The sequence below is a fragment of the Silene latifolia genome, chromosome 6, assembly GCF_048544455.1.
Source record: "Silene latifolia isolate original U9 population chromosome 6, ASM4854445v1, whole genome shotgun sequence".
NCBI lineage: Eukaryota > Viridiplantae > Streptophyta > Magnoliopsida > Caryophyllales > Caryophyllaceae > Silene > Silene latifolia.
In genome coordinates, this window is record NC_133531.1 from 77,285,310 (window position 1) to 77,297,597 (window position 12,288).

At 36.0% G+C, this 12,288-nt stretch overlaps 1 protein-coding gene across 1 annotated transcript in view; it reads right to left on the reverse strand.

Moving 5' to 3' along the window:
- Positions 1-214: 214 nt before the first annotated feature.
- LOC141588251 (uncharacterized) overlaps positions 215-12,288 on the reverse strand; it is a 69,546-nt gene continuing 57,472 nt past the window's right edge. Inside the window, exons 5-6 of the mRNA XM_074409702.1 lie at positions 744-819; positions 215-459 (exon numbers count right to left, since the gene is read on the reverse strand). Of these exons, the coding sequence (XP_074265803.1) occupies positions 215-459; positions 744-819 (321 nt within the window). The remainder of the gene's footprint in view (positions 460-743; positions 820-12,288) is intronic.

Genomic DNA, 12,288 nt, shown 5'->3' on the forward strand with positions numbered 1-12,288 from the left:
GATCAAGGTCGGAGATGATATCCTTAAGAACCCCGTGAACATGAATGATCTCACGCTGATAAGCATTCACTAGCTCCTCGAGACTCCAATTCTCCTTCATCGGAATGAAATGCGCGACCTTAGTCAAATGATCAACAATGACCCAAATAGCATTCACTCCTCTCGGTGACATCGGCAAATCCATAACGAAATCAAACGAAATAGAATCTCATTTCTAGGTGGGAATATTCAAAGGTTGCAGTAGACCACCAGGTCTCTGATGTTCGAACTTGACCTTCTGACAGATCAGGAAACGACTCACAAACTCGACGATCTCTTTCTTCATATTTGGCCACCAAAACCTTAGCTTCAGATCCTTGTACATCTTATCACCACCAGGAGGAACCGAATAGGGACTACTATGAGGCTCCTTGAGAATCTTACATTTTAAGACCTCATAGCTAGGTACACACCAACGACCTTGGAATCACATACCATCATCAGGTCCAACGTCGAAGCATTTGGCACGATCTTTGCTTATAGTGACTCGAACTCCTTCTAGAAATTCATCCTCTCGTTGCTTAACTCAGATCTCATAAAGAATCTCGGGTTCAGCAACCATCGCACTCAAATCTAAAGTACCATGAAGAAATACCTTAAGGCTTATCTTCTGGAACTCTCGACTCAAGTCGTCAGGTAACACCAACACATATCTCATAGTATGATACACCTTGCGACTCATATTGGAACCACGTTTGCCTTACCCTCATGATACTGCAGCTCAACCTTATAGTCGTTAAGCAGCTCCAACCAATGTCTATGCCTCATGTTAAGATCTCTCTGAGTGAAGATATATTTCAGGCTCTTATGATCCGTATAAATGTTGCAAGAGACTCCATACAAGTAGTTTCGCCATAGCTTAAGTGCAAACACCACTGCTGCTAACTCAAGATCGTTCACTACGCCAAATCTGGCAATCAATAAGGAGCGTATCACAACGGTTTAATGCATTTAATAACGACACTTAGATTACCGTTTTCCAAATATTGGCGAAAACCTAGACCGCGCTAATAGGAATAACGGTTTCCCTCGAAAACCGTTGTTATTATAATTTGACAACGGCTGCTTAACAAACCGTTGTCAAAAACTTTTAACGGTTTCCAAAAACTCGTTATAGAATCACTCTTATCAACAGTTGTTAGAAAACCGTTACCAGTTTAAGATATCGGCATTTCGAAAACCGTTACTAAATTAACACCAGCAATGATTTTTGTTACCCGGTGTTATGTTATAGCTACGGATTTTTTGTAACCGTTATTATTTTCTATTATGAAATAACGGTTTTTCAATTCAACCGTTGTCAGTATTTGATTAGATTTTTTAATTTGATTACTGCATTCAAAACTGAACTTTAATAAATATTCAATTTGACCAATAATATTCAATTTGACCAAAATAATTCTAAATATGTCTTCATAATGTTTTAGGTCAAATTCTAAATTATCAAACATTTACTCTCTAATTTCTTTCTAAATTTCTCTCTAAAAAAAATATGGCTAGTGTATCGGAGCTACAATTACATTCTCGTTACGCACAACCTTTTACTTGCATTTTCCATAATCTCCCGGTTCATTATGGTGTGAATAGAAAGGGTTTAAACCCTAATTTTGGGTGGTTGACGCAAATGCTTCATAACTCCGGTTTCACCGCGGTTAAAAAAGTGTACCCTGTGTCTACAAACAAGCAAGGTTTTGTAGGCTTCGCTTTTATCGTGTTTGACGAAGCCAACTGTCATGATAGTTTTCGTCGGGCAAGAAATTTAGGGGCTAAATTTGCGGGGGAAGATGCGGGGAAAGAGTACTTCTATTCGGATGATAAACAACAAGGCCCTTATCTATGGGTTGCGACCCATCTTGTTCATCATCTGCTGAAACATTGCAGGAAGCATCATATTCTTGCCACCGTGCCTATGTCATGGGAGAGAGAGGCAATTCCACCTGCGCTTTCCGGTGATAATGAAGGGCCGATCTACGAATTGCTCTTTACCGAAATTCATTATGAGTATCCTAATACTTCATCAGATTCTAATAATTAAGTCTTTAATTATTATTTGGCATTGTAAGTTGTATTTGGATTATGGTGGAAGTTTGAATTAAAGTTTAATTATTTACGTTTTTTGTTACGTTTTTTGTTACCCCATCCTCTGGAATTCAGAGACAATATAACCAGAAAAATATCAAACTTTTATTATAATGACTTAGGTTTTTAGGAGTACATTAAAATATCAAGCTAAAGAAAAAAATTCGCGTAAAACAAGCGTTGACAAAAGTGAAAAAACAAATGTGTAGTGTGGAGTTGAATGGAGGGAGTATGTTTTTTGTTACCTCATCCTCTGGAATTCAGAGACAATATCACCATATATGTCTCTTTCACCTTCAGCCCAATCCACACAGTCGATTTCCCATTGCAACGACAGTGTCCCCTGCTCGGCAATGCGACCTTGGCGGTGCAGAATCGGAGGTAGTAGGAGACGGTCAGATTCATTTGTAACCCATAAATATGGGCCTGCCCGCTGTTCATCTTGATCAAACCAGAGTCTCGAAGAGTCATTGGTATAGAATGCCCGCTCAAGTTTGCGAGCCTGACGAAAGCATTCCCGCTCCTCACCCCCGCAAAACTCGATGAGGGCGAGCCCAAAGCCACGATGCACATCATTGTCCGGGTAGATAGTTTGAACCAAATTCAATCCGTCTAACCGAATTAGACCTATTAACCAGTCAAGGCTATACGAGAGTATAGCCTTTCCATGCCCGTCCTCTGGATACGGGAGATTGTGAATGATGCACGTAAAGGGTTTAGCGTACATAAAACTACTTGGGGAAAATTAATGGAGGACTTAACAAGTTAAGAATTGGAAAGTGCAAACGGTACAAGTTAAGATTGTGAAAATTATAATTCTACTTATAATGAGTTTGGGTTGTATTGGAAACGGTACAAGTTAAATAAGAATTTGTCAACTCTACCGTGTTAAACATATTAACTTACAACGGTTATCAAAAAACCGTTGTCCAATGAGTAAAAACACAACGGTAATAAAAAAAACCGTTGTCCAATTAGTAGCAACAAAACGATTATAAAAAAACCGTTGTCCAATGACTAAAAAACACAACCGTATTGATTTGACTAATGCATGCCTTGCAATTTTTACTTTTTCTTATTCAAAGTTGCAGTATTGCGTGTTTGACCATATGTAAAACACAAAATGATAACGATTCTTTGTTAAGCCGTTATCATATTACATATATCAACAACGGTTGGACAGAACCCGTTTTAAAAAAAATTGTTTAATTATCTGTGATTTTCTAGTGTTTGTGATTTGACTAATGCATGCCCTGTAATTTTTACTTTTTCTGATTCAAAGTTGCAGTATTGATTGTTTGACCGTATATATAACATAAAATGATAACGGTTCTTTGTTAAGCCGTTATCATATTTCATATATCAAAAACGGTTATTCTAAATCCGTTGTCATATTACACCAATAAAGAACGGTTTTTCTTATAACCGTTGTAAATACAGATCCACTGTGAAAGCTGAAAAGTTTGTGGTTTTACCAATGCATGCCCTATTATTATTGTTTGTTTGACCATTATTCACCTCATGCATGCATGCACAATTAATACAAGTTTGAATGTAACGTATGGATGAAATTAATCCAATTAATTATAGCTTTATTATACTATAAATAGCATCACATTTCCAGTAACAATAAGAATCACTTTATTATTACTAACCTTTCTACTTCACTTTTTAAACAATCTACATATACATACATATCATAATTAAAAGAATGTCGTCGTCCTCATCATCCGCAGTCACACCTCCTCAGCAATCGGTAACCTGCTATATCAACCCGATTACGTGCATAATTCACAATCTCCCAGTCATACGCGATGCTGTTGGGAATCCAGCTTCTAAGTCTCTTATCCCATTGAGGGACATCCTCATTGATTATGAGTTTTCAAATGTTAGGGCAATCTACCTGGCTTGGAATTCTGGTCGTGGGTTTCTTGGATATGCTCTGATCATGTTTCGAGGGGATGGTCTTGACGATTTTCGCCAAGCAAAACAACTCGCTGGAAGGTATGCATCACGTGACCATCAAAGGGGCAAAAGTGACTATTATAGCGACCACCCTAAGGATCGTTATGTTCACGTTGGGCCTCACTTATGGGTTGCCACCGCTGAGGACGCTCATCTGATGAGAAGAATCATTCCGTACAATTTTATTAATGTACCGAAATCATGGAAAGACGAAGAAGTGCCTCATTTTGATCCCCGTCTTGATGCCGATGTAGTACGCATGATTTATAATCATGTTTATCCTCAATACCCACCTCCTAGTCAAACTCCTGTTAAGATGTTTGATTAATGTACTAATTAGTTAGTTGTTTGTTTTTGTGGTTTTTTATTTTTTATTGTGTTTCCTTTTTTTCCCCTTGTTGTACTGTTTTTTTTTACGCCATTGTATAATATGCTCGTTTTAATATATTGTTCTACTCTTTATTACGTGCAAATGCTTATTAAGATAGATTTTAAATAACTTGTAAACAGACAAATGAATGAAACAATAACATATAATATAATGACTACGGTAGTGCATAAAAACCGTGTTAGTTCACAAACACCTCTAAAAATAAATGGAAATTGGAATATATTAATAAGATAATTACAACGGTTCTTATAAGAACCGTGTTAAATTATGCAATTGCTGAATAACATTATTTTAACTAACCTTCTTTCTTTCTTTATTTCTTCATTTCTTCATTTCTTTATCTCCCTCTCTCTCTTATTACTCAAATTATGTCAAGTGGTAGCTCTTCTTCTTCCTCTATTTCAACAGGGACATGTAATTGCTCAGTTCCGGCAGGATTGCGGACTTCTTGGACTTTGCAAAATCCGGGAAGAAAGTTTCTTACATGCAAATTCTATAATCCCGAGACTAAAATGCGTGGATGCAATTACTTCAAGTGGGTTGATGAACTAATGACTGAGTGGCAGAGGAAGGTTATAAACAGGTTAGTGAATGAGAAAAAGAGCATGGATATCGAGATTACTCAAGTGAGAAGTATACTATATCAATTTGAAGAATCGAAGCGGGGAAATGACAGTGAAATATTGAAGGCAAAAGAATAACGCAAGAAGTTAACCATGGATATCGTAGAACTCAAAAATAATGAGGCATGGCTTAAGTTAATCGTCAAATTTCTTCTTCTAATTGTTATTTACCTCGTTTATTATGTATGGTGGTAGTTTGTACTCTTTATGTGTAAACTTGTAATCCTTTAAATTAATGGAAATACGCAAGATTTTCTAAGAAACATATTGTAATTAGCTGGCATATACCAAATGATGCTTTATTTCTTGGCGGTAAAATCAAACACAATGAAATATAAAATAAAACGGTTATACCCAAACCGTTGTTAAGGACATATACAGTTATAACGGTTCATGCCGTTGTTATGTATATAAAAATGATGCTTTATTTCTTGGCGGGAAAATCAAACTACATCAAAATATTACAGACAATGGTTATTTCTAACCCGTTGTACATAGTACGAATCAATTACGGTTTCAAACAAAACAGTAGTCTGTTTGGAAACAAAATATAACGGTTTTTCTTATACCGTGTGTATTACTTTCCAATAAACAACGTCTTGCAAGTGTTGTATTATTCACACATATATACTCCAAGCTTCCCCTCCCCCGCATAATATTCTCAAACATTGAGCTTCCCCTCAACCACTAGTGTTTGGGCTAAAAATCACATAATAGGGAAAGGCCCACTTTAATAAATAATGGGTCATAAGAAAAAGGATAAGGAGAAGGAGAGCCCATAGTTGGAGTAAAGCGCGGGGGAAGGGGAGTGGGCTGGCATACGCGGGAAGAGACCGAAAGCCCACTGAAGGAGATGCTTGGAATTAGGAAAGAGGAGTTACGGAGAATTTAGGGAGAAGTTAGGGAGAAGTCAGGGAGATCAGGGTGAATTGAGGGAGACGACCAAACATGGAAAGAATTGTTATGGAAGTTATGTTCCCTTTCCATAATCAAGGAAGGATATGACTAGGATTCTTACCCTATAAATATCAAAGGGAGCAATCAAAAGAAGAACATTCACACATCCGCATTCATATTCACATACGCACACATTCATTCGCCAAGATCATACAAGCCTGATACCTCACGCCAGCAAGATTAGCATTACGATACAATTGTAATCATCCTCCTAATTAAAGCTAGTGCAATATTTGGCAGGGTACCGTCCCTCCCGCGGTTGTTCCCACATTGGGTTTTCCGTGTCACCAAATCTCACGTGTTAATTTATATTCCGTACTTTATTTCTTTATTTAAATATCGTCATACAAACAAACTATCAAACATCCAACGAGTAAGACCGCATTGACCCAAATCAACTAATCTGGTAAAAAAAATACCTAAACAGGACATAGATGCTGGCAATGACAGATTACTTCTCCAAGTGGGTAGAGGCAGAAGCATTCACCGAAGTAAAAGACAACAAGTCATTTCGTTTATAAAACGAAACATCATTTGCAGATTTGGTATCCCATCAGAAATCATATGTGACAATGGTTCACAATTCATCTCCAACGATACCGAGGGATACTGTGCCAGGTGGAACATCACCCTAAAAAAATCAGCACCCAGGACTCCAAAGTCCAACGGGCAAGCTGAGTCCAGCAACAAAATCATCATGGACAACCTGAGAAGGAGGTTACAGGAGTTAGGAGGAAAGTGGGCAAATGAATTGCCACTAGTATGGTGGTCGGATAGAACGACGCCAAAGATAGCAATAGGTCAAACACCCTTCAGCCTGGTGTTTGGCGCGGAAGCAGTCATTCCATCAGAAGTTCTAATTCCCACTCATAGGTATGGATGTATGACAGGGGAACTAAACTGTAATACCCCGTATTTTAATGATAAGTTATGAGAATGGTTTATGTAATTTAATAATTAATTAAAGGCATTTCTAATAATGAATTACAAATAAGACGATAATTAAATAATAAAATAAGTAAAACAAGTCGGGAATTGGGCTTAGCTAATAATTGAGTATTGGACCATGTGACATTAAGTAATTGGACTGAAATTTAGTATAATAAGGTTAGAGTATAATCGAGATTTGCATCGGAAAACAATTATAATATAATATGGAAAGATAGTAATTATATTATTACTAATAATAATTTATGACAATAATAAATTAGTAAAGATAAAATAAGGGAATCATACCTATGATATATGTAATAATAATAATAATAATAATAATAATAATAATAATAATAATAATAATAATAATAATAATAATATAATTGTGATAATAATAATATAATGATAATTATAATAATAGTAATTCCTATATTAATTGGAATAGGTAAATTAAGATAGTTTCCTAATCGACCTCGCTTTCTCTATAATCTTACACTATAAATACCACCTTAAATCTGAGAAATAATTCATAAATTAAAAGAAGGAACTTTAGGAGACGGGAGAAGAAGGAATGAACATAAACCAATTAATCAACTCGACATAAACCAATTAATTAACTCGAGGTAATTAACTCAGCTTAAAGCGGTTTATATTATTTTCATACAAGCATCTTTAGATCGATAGTATGACTTCTATAGACCATCATAGGACTCGAAAATTGGACCTATAGCGACATTGGACTGCAAGGTTTCTGACCTAACCATTGTTGGTCATCGTTGACCAACGTTGACCGTCCAATCGAAGGACAAAAGGGGAGATATCGGGTTATTATTAGGGTTAGGGTTAGGGTTGGTTTTGCGTTATTTGACCCACTTAGCGTGACCCATCTGACCTAGGGTTGTGGGTGGTGGCTTATGGGTGTTAATCGGTCCTAATGGTGGTGGTAGGGTGGTGTGTGGTGGTCAAAAGTGGCTGGTTTAACCGGGTTTAATTGATTATGCGAAACAGGGGTGTTTGGGGGAGTTTCGACCCGAATTGAGACCCGTTAGGGTCGTGTCGTGATATGGGGCTGGTAGGGTTGACACATATAGGTTGAGTCGACCTAAGTGGTGGTTTTGGGGCGGTCGGAGATGGAGGTTCGTGGTTGTAGTGGCTGGTAAGTGGCGAAAACAGGGGATTAACCCGTGTTTGGGCAGGCGGTTTTCGAGGGGGTTTCTGGTGGTTGTAGGAGGTCTGGGTTGGGGTGGTTTTGGGTGGAAATTGTCGAGGGTGAATTGGTGAGTTGATTAGTGGTTGTAGGTGGCGGTGAAGGTGGTGTTAGGTGGTGGTTATGGGCGGGTTTTATGGAGGTGTCAGTTGAGTGTTGTTGGTGTCGGGTGGATTAGGGCGTGTTTTTGAGGGTGGCTGGTGACGGTTAAGCTGGTGTTTGGGGGATGGTTGGATGGTCCGTGGTGCAGGGAGGAGGTAGGTAGGTCGGGTGGTGGCTGTGGTGGCTTGTGGTTTCGGGTTTGGTGGGTTTTATGAGGGGTGTTGGTCACGGTTTATAAACCGTGTATAAGGTGATGTGTGTTTGTTTTTGTGACGGGTTTTAATTGTTTAATTAATTCGCGTGAGCCGGGTTCTTAATTGAATCGGGTTTTTAGTTATCATAAACCTTTAATAATTATAATAAATAATTAATTTGAATAATTAAATAAAAGAAATAAATAAATAAATGAATAAGTGAAGTTAGTAATTATAATTGTTGTAATTGTTATTATTATATAGGTGACGGAAATTGTGAAGAGTTTATAATCAGATTTGTGAGCTTTAATTATTGGATTGCGTAATTGGAGTGCTTGCTTGCCAGGTAGGAATTTCCTACTCAACTCGGTTTTATTGTTAAGTGAATGGATGTTTAAATGTGACGGTTGATGACACTAAGATTAACAATTATGATTTATTATTAGAATAGAGTATTTGAGTATGTTAAATTGTTGGGTGAGCAGTAAGACGGGATTGTCATTGAGTATTGGATTGTTGGAGAGTTGATTATTTAGTTGAGCATAACACGGAGGGTGTTACTGCCAGTTGTGCATAGCGAGCAATCGTTACTGCCAGAGTGCCAGATGAGCATAGTAAGCAATTACTACTGCCAGTGATAGTTGTGCATAGTAAGTAATTACTACTGCCAGGTGAGCATGGTACGCAAGTACTACTGTCAGTTGAGCATAGCACGGTGTTAAGGGGGTTGTGCTACTGCCAGAGACGTAAGTGAATTGTACGGATGAAGTGATGAGAATTTGAAGGATGTCTATTTTGGTTGGATTATTATTATTGTTGTTTAGTTTTATTCCTACTCAGCCATTGGTTGACGTGTTTGCTTCTGTGTCAAAATAAAATTGATGCCTGCTTTAATTGATGGCATCCTGTGGTGAACCATTTAATATTTCCGGTTAAATGGGGAGCAGATTTAAATAGAAGGTTTTGAGTTAGCTGGATATGGAGAGCTTGGGCGTGTGAGCTTTCGGACCTGCAGGAGTCTAGATCACAAATGTAGTTATATCACTTTATTTATTTCCGCTGCGAGTTGTAATTATTTTATTTTAAGTTTTAGTTAGTTAAATTGTAATAAACATGTATTCACTAAAGTTTTAATTTAAAGTACTTTGGTTTGTTGTACTTTGTTATACACTACCTCGGGAAATCGAGATGGTAACAGTCCTATTTATTTGGGAATGTCGAGCTAAAGGCTCCTGAATAAATGGGGGTGTTACAAAGTGGTATCAGAGAAAAACGATCCTCAGGCCTAACTAATAAATAATAACGAACTTAGGATGTGTCTAAATAAAATGAACCCCGGGTAGAAACTGTTAGGAGCCCCTCTTAGTGCGGTTAAGAAGGCGTCCTTAATTCGTACCATGGCCCTCTCAGTTTTGAACCAGGAACGCTGAGAGAATACTTGAGAGTGTGGGGTAATTTAAAACGAATATTGTTTGTTTTGTCTTGAAAGTTCTTGTTGCCTTGTGTACATGTTGTTTTTATTGATGATTGTGGTTACGAGGACATAACTTTGCTTCTAGGAAGAGGGGATGTGATATGATTTTAAGCATTGGTATATGTGTATGGTTATAGAAAAGTGTGATGGTATGTATTTGGGGAGGCATATTTGTGATTAATATGTGAAGTATGATGGGTATAAGTGAAATTGTGAAGAATGTGATTTTGGTTGATTTCTCGACATTTTATCCTTCATTGTTTTGGCTGTCATTTACCGTCGGTTTACAATTCTTGTCCGACATTTTTATGTGTGATACTCTTGTGAGTTAGCTTTCATATGCCACTGGTCTCATGTTCAAATAATATACGGTTTAGGAGAAATAAATATTTTAGTGGACAGTAGTCGAAATATTCCTGTACAGTGATGTTTTCGCGCCATGTTTTTGTAAAATTTGCCATTTAAAAACTACGTAATTATTTGTTATAATTCCAACGCCACTGTTTAATAGACACGTGTATGTTTCTAAATTGGTAAGCCAAGTTTTAAGAAAATATTTTGACAATTTACGGTGAGTTTTACAATTTGACCTAAGTTTCTGACAAGTTACTGTAAAATTTCTGTTTCGACCAAGTATCTTGTAAAATGCATTATAAATTGACCCTTTGAATTTTTGACTTGATTCTTTCACCCATGATCTACTAACTCTTTGTATTTTCTATAAATTCTCCATAATTTATTTATGTTATTAATTATCTATGATTTTTAAGTTGTAGCATGTTTTCCTTCGTCTTGAATAATGAAAATTTTGTCTCTAGATGTTTTGATATTGTGAATTGTGTGAATTAGATTATCATGTCTAGTGATATGCGGAACGTGTTACCCTAAAGCCTATATATATATATATATATATATATATATATATATATATATATATATATATATGTTATAATAATTGCATTCATGTTTAAGTTGGATGTTGTTAGTGACAATTAAGATGAACTAAGAAAAGATTAATTAAATAATTATGCGCATCTTTTGTTATAGATTATTATTAATTTGGCAATGTATTCGCCAGTAGTTAAGCAATAAGTTGGAATAAAGATTAATTCGAATATCTTATATGATGTGATTTGCTAGTAATTAAAATTTTGTTATTTATTCAATCGTTAATTCATGTTGGAAGCAATAAGTGTTCTATATTACAATATGTGTTTCATGGTTTTGTGGCATTATAATAATGAATTGATTGTTCCTATTTTTAGTATTCCAAACTTCGAGGACGAAGTTTATTTTTAGGGGGAAAGAATGTAATACTACATAAATTTTGAATTATTGTTTTGATGAGATTGATGTAGTTGATATTCGAAGTTGCTTAGTAATGTTGAATGGTGTGATGTTGTGAATGTTGTGGTTGTAGTTATGGGCGAACTTCGGGACGAAGTTCATTTTAAGGGGGGAAGACGGTAATACCCCGTATTTTAATGATAAGTTATGAGAATAGTTTATGTAATTTAATAATTAATTAAAGGCATTTCTAATAATGAATTACAAATAAGACGATAATTAAATAATAAAATAAGTAAAACAAGTCGGGAATTGGGCTTAGCTAATAATTGAGTATTGGACCACGTGACATTAAGTAATTGGACTGAAATTTAGTATAATAAGGTTAGAGTATAATCGGGATTTGCATCGGAAAATAATTATAATATAATATGGAAAGGTCGTAATTATATTATTACTAATAATAATTTATGACAATAATAAATTAGTAAAGATAAAATAAGGGAATCCTACCTATGATATATGTAATAATAATAATAATATAATTGTGATAATAATAATATAATGATAATTATAATAATAGTAATTCCTATATTAATTGGAATAGGTAAATTAAGATAGTTTCCTAATCGACCTCGCTTTCTCTATAATCTTACACTATAAATACCACCTTAAATCTGAGAAATAATTCATAAATTAAAAGAAGGAGCTTTAGGAGACGGAAGAAGAAGGAATTAACATAAACCAATTAATCAACTCGAGGTAATTAACTCAGCTTAAAGCGGTTTATATTATTTTCATACAAGCATCTTTAGATCGATAGTATGACTTCTATAGACCATCATAGGACTCGAAAATTGGACCTATAGCGACATTGGACTGCAATGTTTCTGACCTAACCATTGTTGGTCATCGTTGACCAACGTTGACCGTCCAATCGAAGGACAAAAGGGGAGATATCGGGTTATTATTAAGGTTAGGGTTAGGGTTGGTTTTGCGTTATTTGACCCACTTAGCGTGACCCATCTGACCTAGGG